Raw genomic sequence first — 19,156 nt, 5'->3', positions numbered from 1 at the left:
CTATCCCCCATTTATTCAGGCCAGGAGATTGGGTGTTCGTCCGGAGGCATAACTCCAAATCCTTAGAACCACGATGGAAGGGACCCTACGTGGTGCTACTGACTACTCCCACGGCCCTTAAGGTAGATGGCGTCACCACTTGGGTCCATTGCTCCCATGCCAGGCCAGCTGACCCCTTTGCCCTGGATGACAACTACCGTGATGGAACATGGGAGGTCTCCAAGCACCCAACTCAGCCGCTTCGCCTTCGCCTCAAGAAAAGAAAGATAGACTGAATATTGTTATAATTTTCTTTTTGCCTTCTTTCCTTACTACCCTGGATAAGTGTTGATGTCATTTTGGCAGCTCACTCCAAAGTGAGGTGACCCCCTTATTTTAGGTAGTTTTGGGCTTGCTCAGGAGTACGGCTATAGCCACCCGACCCTTAGAGCACAGTTGAGAAGTTTATGTATTATTTTGTTGCTTACATTTGGATACTAAACACTATAGAGCTAATGGTAAGTCTGTATAGCTGAAAGTTAATTTTCAGTTTGCAGTAATCCTGCAGTCCCTTGGAAAAGTAGACTAAGGTTATAGGTTCCTGGCTAGGTAAGGTCAACGCCCCTGAGTCAGCCTGAAGAAATTACAGAAGATGGATGATCTTCACCCATCAGCCCCCCTTTAAAATCAAGGGACCAGAGTTGTTTTTGGGAAGATGAGGCAGGATAAACTAGAGACATGCAGAACAGAGGTACAGAGAATATTCTTGTAAGAAATGGTGACAGGCCCTTTGGTTACTACATTGGGTCCTACTGGCCCATGCCTTACCTCTGTATCATCCCCTAGACATGCAAGCCATTGAAATGGACAGAATGGAGCCATGATTGGCTCCCAAGGTACCAAAAAGAAAAAGGGGGAAATGAGGTGCCAGACTTTGAAGTCAGGCCCCACCACGTGAACCCCATTTTAGAATCGAACCCCGAGCCAATCGGATTTGTACCTGTGTTCTAATCTTGCTTGCACACCTGATTGTTGTAACCTTGTTCTTTTCCTTTATAAGCCCTGTGTAATCACAGCTCGGGGCTTCCTCCTAACCTCCGCTGTGTCTGTGGGTAGGACAAGGCCCGAGTTGGCAGCTCGTTAAATAAAACCTTGCCTTGCTTTTACATTTCGGAGTGTCTGAATCTCGGTGGTCTTCTTGGGGGTGGTCTTGCAACTTGGCACAACAGTAACAGTGCATCTCTGGTCTTTAAGGAGACAGAACACCCAGTGCTCCTTCCTACTTTTTTCCATTCCCCAAACTGTCTTTTATTGATTATGACTACTTTGCTATTTTTTTAAATTTTTGGTGGTACTGGAGTCTGAAACGTAGGGCCTTATGCTTGCTAGGTAGGTACTCCAATACTTGAGCCATACTCCCAGCCCATTTTACTTTCATTGTAGCTGGGATTCCAGGAGTATACCACCCTACTCTGCTTATTTGTTCAGATGGGAGTCTTGCTAACTTTCGCTTTGTCTGGTCTTGAGCCTTGACCCTCCTCCTGAGTAGATGGGACTACAAGTGTGTACCACTAGGCTTGGTCTCTTCTTGTTCTGTCTCCCTCTGCCCACCACTTCTTTCCCCAACCTCCAAAGGAGATACAGAAAGACCCACTTGATCAAAAATGAAGCAGCAGGGTGTGAAGCATGAGGGAGGGGGATGTCTCAGGTTCCTGTTTTGCCTCTGCTATGTGACCTTGGGCCGGCCACTCTACCTCTCTGGTTCTCCACTTCCTCCCTATACAATGAGGCACATCCAGATGACTAAACATGGAGATAATTTAACCCAGCTCTTAAAACAAACAACACGAATCTCAAAATTCAAGAAGGCAAAACTGAGCCAACGGTTTCTACCACCCTCCCTTCCTCCCCACACCATCCTCCTTCACCGTGGAGTGGAGATAATGTCAGCCAGCTGGTCAGTTTTTATTGTTATTTTAGTGTCAGAACGCTCCTTGGCCCGCCCATGCAGCTCACCCGTAACCACAATGGAAATGTGAACACTCACCGTGAACTTGTCATAGAGCTCATAAGTCAGGAGGGGGTTGGGCAGCTCACGAAAGTAGAGCTTGCAGAGGGAGCCCACACAGTGGATGTCCTGCAAGTACACCTCCTTTGTCAGATCTGGACAATGACCTGAGACAAATTCTTGCCTGAAACAACACAGACAAGACATAACAATCCCAGGTCTCATCTGCTTAGCATTAGCTGCATTATTTTCTTTCTTTGCCATGTAGCCCAGGCTGGTACTGAAACTCAATATCCTCTACCTCCTGAGTGCTGGGATTACAGGCACCAGCTACCACACTCAACGGATCTGAATACACACACACACACACACACACACACACACACACACTCTCTCTCTCTCTCTAACTCTCTCTCTCTCTCTCTCTCTCTCCCTCTCTCTCACACTCTAACAGTGCCAGTGCTGGACAAACTCAGAGCCTGGGCACTTTCTCTGGGCTTCTGTTCCTCAAAGCTAGCACTGTACTACTTAAGCCACAGCTCCACGTCCAGCTTTTTTTCTTTTTTTTGGTAGTTTTTTTTTTTGAGATAAGCATATCATGGACTTTCCTGCCTGAGTTGGCTTTGAACCATGGTCCTCAAATCCCAGCCTCCTAATTGGCTATACATGTGTATCACACACACACACATACATATATATTTAATTAATTAATTAACTATTTTTTTTTTTGCCAGTTCTGGTCTTGAACTCCGGGCCTCAGTACTATCCTTGAGCTTCTTTTGCTCAAAGCTCAAAGCTAGCATTCTACCTCTTGAGCCACACGCCACTTCCAGCTTTTTCTGTTTACGTGGTGCGGAGGAATCAAACCCAGGGCTTCATGCATGCTAGGCAAGCACTCTTCCACTAAGTCACACTCCCAGGCCCCATGTATCTTGGTTCTACTCCAGGCACAAGGAAGACTTGCCAGGAGGAGACTTCTACCCTAGATCTGGGTTGTCTTTGCAAAATCTGTTGTGATTTGAAGACATAAAACTCATTTACAAATGCCTTTTCCCACTGCATTGTATCAGAAAGTCTTAGTTTGAAGCACTAGGGAAATATGAAACCAATTTGCAAAAGGCTGATTAAGAGTTCAGTTTTTTCCAAAACATTGCTCAAAGTGAAATTCTCTTTCTTACCAGACAGAGGCAAACCAGGGTAGGGCAGATCCTTATCACTCATCTGCACAAGCTCACGGAACAAACCTGTTTTATCTGGAGACTCAAACTCAAGGTTTAGGAAAGTTTTAATGAACTATCTCTTTGATGCTAGGTGGAAACTTCTAACCTGCTTGCAGATGACTCCTTCAGGATTTCCGAGCTTTTAAACATCATAAGCAAGCAATAGTGGGAAGTCTGAGAATACCATGTGATTCCAGGATTTATTTTTCAGTCTTCCTATGTAGCCCTACCTGGTTTCACAATCCCAATCCTCTGCTTGCCTTAGTCTCCTAAATGCTGGGATTACAGGTAAATACCTCCAGGCCCAACTCACCCCTGGCTTCTACTTACAAAACATTTCCAAACACCTCCACATTAATAGCCTGTTTAGAAATGAGAAACTTAGCTGGGCATTGATGGCTCACACCTGTACTCAGGAGACTGAGAACTGAGGATCATGGTTCCAAGGCAACTTGAGCAAGAAATTCCATGAGACACTTATCTACAATTAACCACCAAAAAGCCGGAAGTGGAGCTGTGGCGCAAGTGGTAGTGTTAGCCTTGAGTGAAAAAGCTCAAGACAGCACTCGGGACCTGAGTTCAACCCCCAGGACCAGCATGCATGCATGCATACACATGTGCGTGCGCACGCGCGCGCGCGCGCACACACGGAAGAGAGAAATTGGAGCTGTAAAACATAAGCTAGGTTTCTTGGCAGTAGCAAGGTTCTTGAGAACCAGCATTTTCAAAACTGCCTGTTCCTAGTTTCCACTCTAGTTTTGCCTTTTTTTTTTTTTTTTTGGCAGGCGGGGGGGGGGGGGTGTTGATGGGTGGCTTGAACTCTGGGTCTGGGCACTGTCCCTTAGCTCTTCAGCTAAAGGCTAGCACTCTACCATTGGTACCACAGCACCACTTCCAGTTTCCTGGTGGTTAATTGGAGTTAAGAGTCTCATGGACTTTCCTGCCTGGGGCTTGGCTTTGAACCATGAGCCTCAGATCTCAGCCTCCTGAGTAGCTGGGATTACAGTCATGAGCCACTGGTGCCCGGCTTGGTTCTGCCTTTTTAAGAAATGGTGGGATCCAGGTATGCTGTTTCATGCCTGTAACCCTAGCTACTCAGGAGTCAAAGATCAGGAAGATGCCACTGGAAGCCAGCCCACACAAGAGTTAGTGAGACCCCATCTCACTCAGTAGTGGGGTCACATACAACTATCATTCAGCTACGGGAAAGCCATGATAGGATGATTGCAGTCTCACTCTGGCCCCCAGGCAAAACTGGGAGTCCCTATCTGAAAAACAGATAATGTAGCAAGAGGGCTGGGGGCATAGCTCAAGGGCTAGAGTGCCTACCTTGTAAATGGGAGGTTTGGGTTTCAAACCCTAGTACTGTCTGAAAAACAATGTCACATTCATAAATTAGCAGAATTATATAAGCATAGTAACTCATTAAGATCTATGACCACCTGGAGTAGTTCAGTAGTTTAGCACTCATCCACCAGGCACAAAGCACTAGGTTTGATCCCCAGCATCACAAAGGAAAACAAACAACCTATGTTGCAATGAATAGATTTTCTTCTTCTTCTTTGCTGATACTGGGGTTTGAAGTAAAAATCTCCAGCTTGCTCAGCTGGTACTCTACCAGCTGAGTCATACCTCTAGCTCTGGTTTTAAGCTGATTATTTTGAAGATGAAGTCTCATGGACTTTTTGCCTAAGGGGGCTTTGAACTTCGATCCTCTGTGTCTCAGCCCCCTCAGTAGCTAGGACTACAGGCATGAGCCACCAGCATTTCACCCAACTATTTTGCTTCCCCAAGAGTAAAAAGGATGCCTTCTTCCTATGGTATAACTATATTCCTATGGTGTAAAAAGTAAGAGTTGGAGAGTGGGGCAGAAATCAGATAGGAGGAGGGAGTCAAAACTGAGTTATGTTTATAGTATATTAACTCTTACATGGTCACCTGGTAGTAAGAATGGGCTTCATGTTTTAAAGACTTCATTTATAATTAAAGAACATATAATTAATATTGCAAAACAACACTGATAGCAGTCTTCTTGTTGTAAAAAATAATAATACAAAATATGTAAGCTTATTGCTTTACTAGCCCTAGCACCTCCAGACAGAGGTCAGGATGGACAGAGAGCTCAAAGGAGAGGTCTTCTAGGTTATTTTCTTTGCTTACCTCAGCCGCTGTATGTTTGAGGTGACTCCTGAAAGCCGGTAGACCCCATCCACAATGCCATGAGTCTCTATAAATTCTGCACAGCTCTTCAATACATACGGAACTAAATAGAGCAAAGAAAATAAAAACCAGTAAAGTATTAGATGTAAATCTGTCCTGTAAAGATATCTTTTAAATAAAAATCGTTGACTTTAAGGAGAAACAAGTATGGGATACCCAAGAAATACAAGTGGAAACAATTACTGATAAGTGCTGGTGACTTTTTAAAAAAAAATTAATAAAATCAAAATTTAGCTGGGAATAACGGGGCACACTTGTAATCCCAATTACTTTTGCCCTGGGCAAAACCCACAAGAGTCTACCTGAAAAACAACTAGAGCAAAAAAAGTATTGGAGATGTGGCTCTAGTGGTAGAGCTCCTACCTAGCAGGCTGTGATACCCTGAGTTCAAACCCCATTGCCACAAACAGAAAGATGAGAACCCCACCCACGTACTTTAATGGACAGACATAGGCAGCAGCATAGGCACGTGGCCTGTTGTATCCTTGCCACTCCACAGGTTCAGAGCCTGAGCAGAAGTTTGTGCTTTTCTCTCTAGGGGGCTGACCTGGAGGGACTCAGCCAGCTGAGTGACCAAATGGCAGATGCAGGCCTTTTGGATATGTGGAGACAGCAGGAAGTCCCTCACTACCCTGTGAGGTCCCAGGGAGGATGCAACCTGTGACCTGAGTCTTCAGTGGCTCCTTGGAGGCCAACAAGGGACAAGGAACCTCCACGAGTGGAGGCCTGGTTTAGCACCATGCCCCCCACCCCCACACCCCATTCGATTATACCAATGCCCATTCACCCTGCTATGGGGCATGCTCACTCTCATATGCACCCCCGACTGGACTGTAACATGGATATATCAGGTGTTCAGATCTTACAACATCCTACCCAGTTTTTCTCAGGTGGTGCTGGGGATCGAATTCAAGACCTCTGGTATACAGACACATACAGCCTGACCCTCTATAGGTCCTCCATGACAACACCAAGCCCTGTCTCACTGGCTGTGTACTTCCGTGTTCTGCTTTTCTGCTAGGACACTTCCAGGAAAGGAGGTGGGGTGTGAAGAGGTCAAGCAGTGGTCCAGGGACCAGAGGCCAGAGGCCAGGGAGGTGCCAACAGTGCCTGAGATGTGAGTGAACACACATGGGATGGGGCTCAGGAGTGGACCTAGGGTCAGATGTCTCCCATCAGAGTGCTACAATTAGATATGTTTCATAAAATAAGGCTCTCAGTAAGATTGTGTCTCCTCATGCAAATACTTAGAAAGAATTCCAAGACTTAATTCTCTCTCTTCTCTCCCTCCTTCTCTCTCTCTCTCTCTCTCTCTCTCTCTCTCTCACACACACACACACACACACACACATCTTAAAATTCTGGTGTGTCCAACAGTTCAGAGCCCTAGGCCGTGAGGTACGGTCTGAGGCTAGGAGTGCAGGTCTGGATGCCACACTGCCTTTGTGAGCTACAGTCAAGTAAGTAATGTTTCTGTTATTTGTTTCCACACCTACTCTCGGAAGGTGGTAGTGATGTCGCCTCCTAACTAGGACTGAGATACCACTTGTGATCACTTACACAGACACAGAAAAAGTAACCCACAAGGATGGCTATTACTGCTACCTGTAGTGTAGCTATCGTGTAAATATATCTATCTGGGCCCATAATGGGACTTGAACTCAGGGCCTAGGTGCTTGCCCTTATGTTTTTCACTCAAGGCTGATGCTCTACCAGTTGAGCCACATCTCTACTTCCAGCTTCTTGCTGGCCAGTTGGAGATAAGAGTCTTGTACTTTTCTGCCTGGGCTGGCTTCTTCGAACCATGATCCTTTGACCTCAGCCTCCTGAGTAGTTTGGATTTCAGATGCAAGCCACTGGTGCCTGGCTAGCAGGAGAGACTTTATAATTTGGTTTTCTTGGTGAAGACAGAGCAGGTCTTCCTTCTCCCATGCAATGGGTTTGTCTCTCTGCCAGGGCTGCTGTGTTCTTCTTTGGCCAAGGTTTCTATTTGGGAATAATTTTGCTTCTATAACGTCTCTGTTCTGTGCATCGAGGTGTTATTTTGCAGCATGAAGGCACTGCTTGTTTTAAAGGTGAGGAAAATACATTCCATTTCCTCTGGCTTTGATGCAGGTCCCTACTGCCTCTTGTTCATGGCTCTGTTCAAGCAGATGACGATATTAAAACAACCAAAAGGTAGAGAGGCCACCATCACAGCCTGTGTGGAGCATTCCATTCCTGGATTCTCAGCCTCTAAAGTTCCCTTCCTATCTGCAATCATTTACAGCAGAGGTCTTCAGACCATGGTCCTGCATCAGGTCCTCCAGTGCCTCAGAAGCTTCAAAGCTCTTCCAAGTGGAAGAACCACTGGTTTCCATTGGATGTCATCTAAGTCACCCAGGGATCTTGCAAATGAGCATTCCAACTGTGTAGGGAAGTGGGTGGGGTGAGGGTGGAGAATGCGCATTTCTAACAGATTCCTCCAGGATAACCAACAGCCCACAGGCAGGCCAAGCCAGAATCTAGAGACAGTACTGGAAAAGGCAGTCTACTGGCAGAGTATCGGAAATCTCCAGCCTATGGCTCCTGGGGTGCAAGCAGATGGAGATACCCTAGGATTCTGGACAGAATAGGATCTTGATCCAATAGAGTGGAACAGTTACAGATGGGAAGAAAGCTCTCATTGTCAAGCGAGGCTTGGACTGGGAAGTTGTGGCAGGGCAGGGTGGGAGTCACAGAGCTGGTGTGGGATTCCGCTTCCTCCTCCCCACCACAGATCCACACCGTGCTGTTAGGATATGACAGGGTGGACTTTGAATTGTTTCACTGCTGGTTTAATTTTGTCTCTTTCCTGGATCAGCAATCGTGTATGATACATTTGTAATCTAAGCACAAACTACATCTTGAAAATCGTTTCTGATAGAAATGAATATCTTGCTGTTGATTTAGATTTTACACAATTACTGACCCAGATGAGAGTCCTCTGTCGCATCTGATGTAACCCAGGACAAGTAAAAAGTATTTTGTATTTACTGCTAGAATGGGCTGCTCTCAGTTCCTGACCTCCTGAGGGACGTAGTACAAGAGGGGCAGCAGTGGGACCCCTCTCAGTCTATAAGGTGTCTTAGCTCCCTGTGTGGTTGGATCTAATCAGATCTGAAAATAGTTCCAAACAAGCCAGTACCTGAGGTTGAATACAGGTCCTCTAGCTTTCCTCTAGCTTCTCAGAAAGAGCATCCTACCACTTGAACCATGCCTCCAGCCCAACTTTGTGTTGGCTAATTGGAGATGGACTCTCTCAGATTTTTGCCTGGGCTAGCTTTTAACCATGACCCTAGAAGACTGAATCCTCTGAGTACCTAAGATTATAGGTGTGAGCCACCCATTTAAGCCCACTCGTTCACTGCGCATTGGATTGTATCTGTGTCCCCCACCAGCTCCACTCTGGACTTTCTGAGGACTTTACTAGTCAGGGTATCAGCTCTTTGAACCCTGCATTTCTGACCTTCCCGGTGAAGTCCAGTAAGTACATTCAAATATCAGAAAATGTGCAACTCAGCAGCATAAGGAGTACTGTGCAGAGGAGCACACCTCAAAAACACCAGCCTGGGTGACAAGCAGTCCACCAAGGAGTATACACTGTACGATTCCACCTATGGAAAACTCTAGAAAACACAAACTAATTGCCAGTAAAAGAAAGCAGGGACAAGCGGGAAGTAAGATTGACAAGGGTTAGAGGAAAATTTTAGGCATGCCAGGAGGTTCATCTTGTTTCAAGTAATGGCAAAATCCAGGAGCCACTGGTGGGTGAAGAACTGGACACCTGAAGGGGTAAAGGGGGTTGAAGGGATGGATAGTGAGGAAAGAGATCCTGTAAAAATCCCTGGGCTGGGGATGCGCCAAAAAAAAAGAGTTAAACTTTTATAAAGGTCTTCTCCATTTTTCTGGGCTGTCAGTATAGAACTTCCTGGACTTGTTCCTCAGGATCTAGAAGTTGTGGCCCTGTCTCTCTGCCAGCGCTGGTTCTTTATGCCCAGCATATCTTGGGCCCCTTCCACTGTCTCTCTATGCCATGCCCCTTCCCAGCTGACATGGGGCTGTCCCTGCCCAGGGGTGACTGGTCCCTCCCTCCACTGTCTCCTCCTTCAGTGCAAAAACTCAAGAGTATTTTGAAAATCTGAAAATATTTATTTAACAGAGTACAGTATAATGTTTCTTGTTGTTTGAAAAATGAGCTACTTTTTTTCTGACTTCATAGGGAAAAGAATTTTAGTATATGTTTGTTAGAACTTAAGCTCCTCTTTTTTTTTTGTTTTTCCTGTGCCAGTACTGGGGACCTCAAGCTCATGCTCAGTTGTTTTTTTTTCACTCATGACTGGCATTCTACCACTTGATCCACGCCTCCTATTCTGATTTTATGTTGGTTAATTAGAGATAAGAGTGTCTTGGATTTGTCTGCCAGGCTGGCTTTGAACTGTAATCCTCAGACCTCAACCTTCTGAGTAGCTAGTGTTTATAGGCATAGCTATTCAAGGCTGCCTACAGCAGTTGTCCCATGTAATCTAATCACAGCTTCACAGGAGGTGGAGTTCGCATGAAGATCATGGTCTGAGGCCAGCCCAGACCAAGTTCATACAATGCCTTATCTTAAAAAAGAAGTTAAAAGCAAGGATGAGGTGTGTTACAAGTGGTAAAGTGCTTATCTAGCAAGTATGAAGCCCTGAGTTCAATCCCCGTTGTCAAGGAACTGACTAAATAGATATATAAGTACATCTAAATATTATGCAAATATAACATGTACCTTTTTTGAATATTTACAAGTTAAGCAATTGTCACACTAATTCCTGAACCTATCATCACCCTGGAAAAGAACCTAATAATACCTACTCTCCCCATTCCACAGCTCCTAATCAACCGCACGCGTGCATGTGTTGTGTATGTGTGTGTGTTGGTAACTGGGTTTGAACTCCAAATGCTCTCACTTGGCTTTTTTTGCTCATGGCTAGGGCTTCCAGTTCCCCAACCAACTTTCTGTTTTCATGGATTTAGTTGTTTTAGACACTTTACATACATGGCATATTTGTGACTGGTGCTTCCTTTTCTTAGCATAAATCTTTCAAGGTCCTTTCATGTTGTAGAATGTGTTGATACTTCATTCTTTTTATGGATGGATAGTATTCCAATTAGTAGTAATATTCTAGCTATATTCCTCATTTTGTCTACCCATGTATCAGTCGATGGAAATTTGAGTTGTTCCCACCTCTTGGCAAGTATGAATAATACTGCTTCAAGCATTCATGTAGAAGTGTTTGTGTGAACATGTGGTTTTAGATTTCTTGGCTGTTCATTTGCGAGTGAAATGGTAAGTCTGTGTTTGACTTTTATTTTACAATTTTTATTACTAAGTAGTTTGTACAAAGAGGCTACAATTTCATAAGTAAGGTTATGAGCACAATGCATCTGGATCAATGTCACCCCCTCCCATTGTTCTCCCTCACTCTCCTCTCTCCCATCCCTACCTTCAAGTTATGCAGTTCACTTTTTACATATGTACATTGACTAAAATGACTGCAATTGCTTACCCTTCCTCCCTCCATTCTTGTACTCACTCTTGTTTTCCCTCCCCCTAGTCTCTAACACACTTCTGCTTTGCGTTTAATTTTTGAGAGGCTGCCAAACTATTTACTATTTTCCAAAGCAAGAGTGCCATTTTACATTCCTGCCAACCAGTATACAAACATACCAGTTATTCCATGTCCTTGTTAACATGTATTGTCTATTTAACTTTTTTTAAATTATAGTCATCTATCTGTAACTTACAATTGTAGTGGGATGTTTATTTATTTAATGTGGTTTGGATTTGTATTTCCCCAATGACTGATGGTGATGACCATGTTTTCATCTGTATGACTTCTTGGAGAATGTCTATTTGGATACCTTGTAACCATTTTAGCTGACAGCTTGTCGTTTCTTTATTGTGTTCTTTATATATTCTGAATTCTAGACCCTTCTTAGATATATGATTGGAAAATATCATCTCCTATGCTCTGGACTGTCTTTTTACATTTCAATTTTTTTATTTTTATTTAGTTATTTTTGCTAGTTGAAGGTCTTGAACTCAGGGCCTGAACTCAGTTCTTGAGTTTTTATGCTCAAGACTAGTGCTCTACTACTCTGAGCTACCATTTCGTTTCCAGCTTTTTGGTGGTTAATTGGAGATAAGATTTTTCAGTTTCCTGCCCAGGCTAGCTTTGAACCATGGTACTCAGTTCTCAGCCTCCTGAGTAGCTAGACACTTCACTTATTTTAATTTTTAATTGACCCAATACTTAAAAATATTTTTGGTGTTCTCTAAAGTACAGAAGTATCAAATATTATATATATATATATATTTTTTTTTTTTTTTGCCAGTCCTGGGGCTTGGACTCAGGGCCTGAGCACTGTCCCTGGCTTCCTTTTGCTCAAGGGTAGCACTCTAACCACTTGAGTCACAGCGCCACTTTCGGTTTTTTCTGTTTATGTGCTGCTGAGGAATCGAACCCAGGACTTCATTCATGCAAGGCAAGCACTCTACCACTAAGCCATATTCCCAGCCCCAGAAACTTCAAATCTTAATGAGGTCCAATTTATGTACTTCTTTTTTGTTGTTTGTGCTTTTTTTTTTTTTTGGCCAGTCCTGGGGCTTGGACTCAGGGCCTGAGCACTGTCCCTGGCTTCTTTTTGCTCAAGGCTAGCACTCTGCCACTTGAGCCACAGCGCCACTTCTGGCCATTTTCTGTATATGTGGTGCTGGGGAATCGAACCCAGGGCCTCATGTATATGAGGCAGGCACTCTTGCCACTAGGCCATATCCCCAGCCCCTTGTTTGTGCTTTTAGTATTAGGAGAAAAGCTTATTGATATTCATTGTCTATATCTTTTCATTCTTCAAATGATATACATAAAATGATACAAGAAATATAACCATTTCTATGGTTATACATCAATATCTGATAAATAAAAAAGCATTAGCTTTAAAAAAATTTATTGTCAAAGTGATGTACAGAGGGGGTTGCAGTTTCATATGTAAGGCAGTAAGTACATTTCTTATCAAACTTGTTACCTCCTCCCTCGTTTTTCTCCTACCTCCACCCTCCCCAGTTGTTTAGTTGGTTTATAGTGTATTGTCTTCTAAGTATTGCTGTTTCATTGGCTCGCCTTTTGCCCTTTGTCTTTCCATACGGATGTTCCCCTTCTCTTCCCTAATTCCAATAAACATATATACAATACCCAGGTACCAAAATCAGTTACAGTGACATCAGGAGTAAAACCATGGGGAAGAAAGACAAAAGAAAAAGGCACAATTTCACATGGTACGTTGAAAATAATAACAACAACGATAAACCACTTATTTCCATAACTTGGAGTTCATTTGAAAAAAGCATTAGCTTTTGTGGAACTAAGTCATAATCCCTATCAAAACATTCCTGGAACCATCCTTTGAGAGTTGCTAGCTGGAAGTCATATATATTTGACTCTATAAAGAACTCAAGAGTTATCTTCCCCTAGGGTAAAAAAGAGGAAAAAAGAGAATTGAGGAATGCTAATATCCTTTAAGATTCAAAGCAATATTTTGTTGTTATTTCATTTCCAACTTACTCTCAGGGAAGATGGGTTATCAAGTTAGTTTTTTGAGGCAAGGTCTTGCTATGTAGTCCAGACTGACTTCAATCTTGTAATCCCATCTCTACCTCCTAAATGCTGAGATTACAGGGGTTTACCACCATACCCTGAGAGGATTAGTTTTAATTCTGTTTGGACTTTAGTTTCTACAGACAGGGCTATCTTTTAACTTTTGAAAACAGAGATTGGCTATGTTCCAATCCTGTCTAACTTATCTTCCATTCTACCCCTCACTGGGTAAACAGCTCATCCATCATTGAGAATCCCACCAGGTCCTTCCTATTCTGGCCATGCTCCAGTTTGCTAGTCTCACTACTGGCAGCTGTGCCCTATCTTCCCTCGTCCCCACCCAGCAATGCAGGGTTGCAATCACACTGGTCCTGCCATTTCTCAACATGCTCTGCACTCTTACACTTACCTCCCTGGCCTGCAGGGGGCGTTCCTTCCCAAACCCATCTCTACTCTTTCTCCTCACATTTGTCCTGAACACCTAACCTCTCTTCCTCAAGGCAGAACCAATTCTCCTTCCTCCCTGCGCTCACCTTTCCAGCACCTTCTAGAATTGTCTAAGTACAATTCAAAGGAAAAATTAAAGTGGCACCCATAGATCGTTTTTCATCCTTCAGAGTGGCAGAGACTTCTAAGTCACAGTGTGGCTGTCAGTCTATGGGGAAACAGTCAGGTGCTATTAGTGGCAGGGCAGATTGGTACCAACTTTAGACAGCAATGGGATGTCATCAACCAAAATGACAGACACACATATGCATTTCCTTCCTTTTGTAGCAAACATGTTCACTAGGCTGATTGTAGCAGTTCATGTGAGAGCACAAGATGGCCCACTGATAAACACAAATCACAGATGAACATTCACATTGTCATTTTCGTGTGGTAAAGATACAGTAAACACTATTTATTTATTAGTTATTTATATTTATGTTGGTGGTGGTGGTCTTGTGCTTGCTAGGCTGGTGCTTTACCACTTAAAGCAATACCCCAAGCCCTTAAAAGGATTTTATTTTTTAATGAGAGTTCTGAAAAAAAAAACCCAAAACAAGTTTCTTGAAAGAAACTAGAAGAGTTTCTAAAATCATGAAGTAATTTGTAAGTATTTGCTGAAGTCCTTTCCAATGACCCCATTGAGGTAATTGCCTCTTGTTTGTTTTTTGTTTTTTTAATTGCCCCTTGTTAAGCATAAGCATTTGCTTAACCTGGTGACGGAGTTGACCAGGGACTGACTGGCTTTGCTACAATGCAAAGATGGCTCCCAGGACATATCAGAACCTGGAGTCAATCTCCTTGCTGTTTAGGGTGTACCTGAGTCCCCCATCACACTTCTGCTTCTCAGATACCCAGTTGAGTCACCTCTTTCTGCATCAATGCATCAATGGCTGCGTTTCTTGGTTAGTCTGAACTCTATGTGTGTGTGTGTGTGTGTGTGTGTGTGTGTGTGTATACACATGAACAAGTACTGAGGCTTGAATTTAGGGCATTGTGATCTTGCTTGGTTTTTTTTCTCTACCACTTGAGCCACAAATCCACTTTTTTTTGTTTCTGTTTTTTATTGGGGGGGGTGGGGAGCTGGTTAATTACAGATGAGTCTTACAAACTTTCCCACTCAGACTGGCTTTGAACTGCCATTCTCACATCTCAGCCAGCCTCCTGAGTAGCTAAGATTACAGGCGTGAGCCACCAGCGTTGGGATTAATCCATACTCTTTACTTAACTCATCCCCATCAGGATCCTTAGGTCTCTGTTATCAATTCATATCTCCCCACTTCCTGGTGACAACTGGTCCAAAGCAGATGCAGTAAGGACCTGCCTAGCCTGAAGGACAAAGAGGTGAATATGAGGGTTACCTTCCAGATACTAACATGAGAACAGAAAATTATTGTGACCCAGTGTAATCCCCACAGCCACTTATCAGGGGGGTTACCCCTGCCCCACAAATGGGGAAATAAGCTCAATGTTAGCAACTTGGCCAGTATGAAAGGGACAAGCAAATATGTTAAGGGCTTTAGGTAGGCACAAAAGAATGTGCTCAAGTTCTTTTAGAGAGATTGCATGTGGTGGGGGAAGTCAGGCAGATTTTTAGGTGTTAAAGAGTAGAGGATAGACAAGGGATAGAAAAACAGGTTGTAAGATATCACAAGAAATGTACACACTGCCCTACTATGTAACTGCACCCTCTTTGCACAACACCTTGTAAAAAAATTTATGTTCAATTAATTTAAAAAAAAAGGAAAAAAAAAGAGTAGAGGAATCCAGTTCCAGTGGCTCACACCTTTAATCCTACCTACTCAGGAAGCTGAGATCTGAGGATCATGGGTAAGAAAGTCCATGAGACTCTTATCACCAGAAAGCCAGAAATAGGGCTGTGGCTCAAGTGGTAGAACTCCAGCCTTGAGCAAAAGGAAAAAAAAAAAAAAAAAGCTCAGGGACGGTGTCCAGACCATGTGTTTAATTCCCAGTACCTCCCCCCCTAAAAGTACAGGGGGTTGTGTACATTTACAGAGCATTGACTGGAGGAGGGGATCATGCTAGGGACCCACAAAGCTCAGGAGCTGGCTATGTTGTGAGCCAAGTGGATGGAGGAGCCAGAGACTAAGGGAGGTCTTAGGTCTTTGATGCTGGTACATTGGGATGCCTGGGATGGAACAATAGTGTGATGTTATTAATACGGTAATATATGCAAAATGCTCGATTAGGCACATGGCATAAAATAAGCACTCCATAAATATCTCCCACTTTCTGGTAATAAGGCACAGAGAATAGTTTAAACAAGGTGGCAAAATAAGAAATAATGTGGTGAATTTCAGGAATGCTGGCTAGACAAGTCTGGTGGAAGAGGAGGCCTTGGGTCTACTGAGGGTTTTTTTTTCTTTTTTTCTTTTTAAATGATCTCAATTTAATGTTTTATTTCTGTGATACAAATGAATACAGAGATACAGACATCTATCTTGAAAGCAATTGCTACCTCAAATCCTGTTCAAGACAGTGTATAAGTAGAAATATTTGTTATTATTTTTCACAAAAAATTCACAAAAGGATAATATAAATGAATAGTAAAAACCTCAATATAATTCCCAAATAAATAGAGAAAAATGACAGGTTACACACCTTTCAAAATAATTTTTGGAAGACAAACATGTTGAAACAAACAGAAACAATAGTTACCGTACTGTGGGGCCTAAATTCCACGTCGTTGTCCCCCCTCCCCACCCCCCCACCCCCCACCCCCCCCCCCCCCCCCCCCCCCCCGCTTTCCCCGGGGAGACGCCAAGCCCCAAATAGTGGAAGGAGCACTAGGCTCTGCGCGCTGCTCCCGCCGGCGGAAAGGCAGAGCGTGCTCCGAGTGTCGGGCTAAGCTAAGCTGAGGTAGGGCTGCCAAAACCCCCGGTCCCAATCCTGAGGGTTTTTAAGTGACAGCCAAAGAAGACTTCCTTCTGTCCTCAATCTCCACAGCCAAATAAGTCTACCTTTGATCATAAAGTTCCCCTGCTCTAGAACATTCACTCTATGGTCCCCCCATGTCCTATAGAATAATTCAGGCAGCTCTGGGGCTTGACCCTCAGCTGTCACATCAGAATCAAATCAAAGACTTTGTCCCTCCCAGGAAACAGGCTTTTGAGAAGAGTATGGCAGGCGGGGAATAATGTGGAGGAAAAGACTGGACACAGACTCCCCATACCAAAATCCAACACCAAGATGTCCCTTCGGTGTTGGTGGAGAGGACCTCTAAGCACTGGTCAAGGATGAAGGATTCTGACTCTTAGCTGGTAGAGGGTGCTGTGAGTCTTGGTGGGTTAGTGAGGCTGCGGGAGCAGCCTGGGAGGCCTGTCATGGGGTGCCTCTGAGTATGTATATGTTTGGGGTGGGGATGACTGTGAGGAAAGGTGGTACTGAGTAGAGAAGGGTGGGGCGTGATGAGGTTGCACACCCCAAATAAACCTGTACAGTCCCCACGCATCCTGGGGCTTAGCATGGGCCTAATCCTCCTCAAATGCAGAGGATTCTTGTCTCCTGGCTGGAAATGAGGCTGCTAGGCTTTGTGTGTGTTTTATAAAGACTTTCTGGGTCTACCCTTTCCATTATCTAGCTCTTGCTAGCAAAACTGTTACACACACACACACACACACACACACACATACACATACACACATGTACATGAATACATACGTTTTATTTTGTTTTTAACTTGTGTGTGTGTGCTGGTACTGGGGCTTGAATTCAGGGCATGGGCACAGTTTCTTAGTGTTTATGCTAAGGCTAGCTGCACTTCCAGTTTTTTGGTTTTATTTTGTGTTTTTGTTTTTTGGTCAAGGGGCTTGAACTCAGGGCTTGTGCACTGTCCCTGAGCTTCTTTTGCTGAAGGCTAGCACTCTACCACTTGAGCCACTGTACCACTTCTGGCCTTTTCTGTATATGTGGTGCTGAGGACTTGAACCCAGGGCTTCATGTATACCAGACAAGCACTCTACCACTAAGCCACATTCCCAGCCCCTCAAGGTTATGACTTTGAGCCACAGATCCACTTCCATTTTCAGGTGGTTAATTGGAGGTAAGAGTCTCATGGATTTTCCTGCTTGAGCTGGCCTTCAATGGCAATCCTCAGATGTCAGCCTTCTGACTATCTAGGGTTATTGGAGTGAGCCACCACCACGTGGCCACTTCCAGCTTTTTGCTGGCTAATTAGAGTTACGATTCTCATGGACTTTCTGGCTCAAGCTGGCTTCAAATAGTGATCCTCAGATCTCAGCCTCCTTGAGTAGCTAGGATTACAGTTGTGAGTCACTGACACCCAGCCAAAGCTTTGTTCTTGAAGGGGAAGGGTACGTTGTAAACCAACCTTCCTCCAAACCTCCCTCACATAGGACAGAGATATCAATGAACTCCCAGAACATTCCCAGGCCCAAGTGCTGAGCAACCAGATCACTTAAAATCAACAAAACCCTCAATTTAATTGTAAAAAGAGCATGGCTTGAATCACTTAATCAGGCTTTCTATCTGGACAGAGTTCTTGCCACCAGGTCCTTGGGATACCATGAGTAGAGGCACTTCAGTGGTAATGGATCAAGTTGGAGGTCGCAAAGCCCTGTGGAGTCTGGAGAGGGCAGGGGTGGAGGGGAGAGAAGAGATGTGAACTAAGCATGTTAACGTGAGATAAACAAGGGAACTGCATGCTTCACTCACACCAGTCATCTTAAGAATGAGGACAAGGGAAGTTTTTATTTTTCCTCTGAGGGTGTCCAGGCCACCTTTTTATTGACATGCCTCGAGGGCGGTCATGGGGACGGACTGACCAAATGCTCTGTGCAGTCCCACATTTTCCTATCCCTATTTCATTTAATTCTTATAATTCTGAGGTGCAGGCATTGTGGTTCCTACTTTCTAGGCAGGAAACTGTGTGTGGTAGATGACTTGTGGTAGGGTCCACAACTCATGGTAGGGCTGGGAGGCCAGCCCAACTCCGTCTGGATTTAAAGTTCCTGTACTTTTCAGTTCGATTTTTATCAGCACAACTTCTACCCTAGGAAAACTAAGGCACAGATCAAGGGGAAGACCAGAAAGCACATCTAAGGAACAAGTTGAGAAGGGAGAAGGACAAGGAATGAAGAAGACTGAGCTCTTAACCTGTTGTACAGGTACTGGGTTTAGACCTTTGTATGGAGTCATTCTCTCTGCATGGCCCTGGGGATACTCAGGAACTGGGCAGAGGAAAGGTCTGTGTCACTATGACAATGTGGAGAAGCCGGGAGTTCTGAGCCTATCAGGTATTCCCAGCCTCAGAAGCAAGGTCTGGATCTAATGATAGCCCATATTCCTCCTTGGCTGAACATCCCAGGATCCATCAGCTTCCTGGCTGAAGCTGGGAAAGGCAGCTGGGGTAGAATTTAAGGAGGCAGATTGGGTTTCTACCTGCATCACTCCGATCCTCATTTCTACTGGCTCTGGTTTTACATCTAAGTCTTTGCAAGACCAAAACAATAGGGTTGAGTTTTGTTAGTTTTATTTTTGTTTTTCATTTATAGTCTCCACGACTCTCCAACTCAACTCCACCCATATGAACGGAAATTGCTGTTAAATAA

At 44.1% G+C, this 19,156-nt stretch overlaps 1 protein-coding gene across 1 annotated transcript in view; it reads right to left on the bottom strand.

Annotated features, from left to right (window-relative positions):
* Arhgap31 (Rho GTPase activating protein 31) overlaps positions 1-19,156 on the bottom strand; it is a 107,074-nt gene that overhangs the window by 31,071 nt on the left and 56,847 nt on the right. Inside the window, exons 2-3 of the mRNA XM_048346689.1 lie at positions 5,368-5,470; positions 2,027-2,171 (exon numbers count right to left, since the gene is read on the bottom strand). Coding sequence (XP_048202646.1) covers positions 2,027-2,171; positions 5,368-5,470 — 248 coding nt within the window. The remainder of the gene's footprint in view (positions 1-2,026; positions 2,172-5,367; positions 5,471-19,156) is intronic.

Source organism: Perognathus longimembris, chromosome 5 (genome assembly GCF_023159225.1).
Source record: "Perognathus longimembris pacificus isolate PPM17 chromosome 5, ASM2315922v1, whole genome shotgun sequence".
NCBI classification, from domain to species: Eukaryota; Metazoa; Chordata; class Mammalia; order Rodentia; family Heteromyidae; genus Perognathus; species Perognathus longimembris.
Note: the sequence above shows the minus strand (reverse complement) of the source record. Positions and strands in the feature narration are given on the sequence as shown.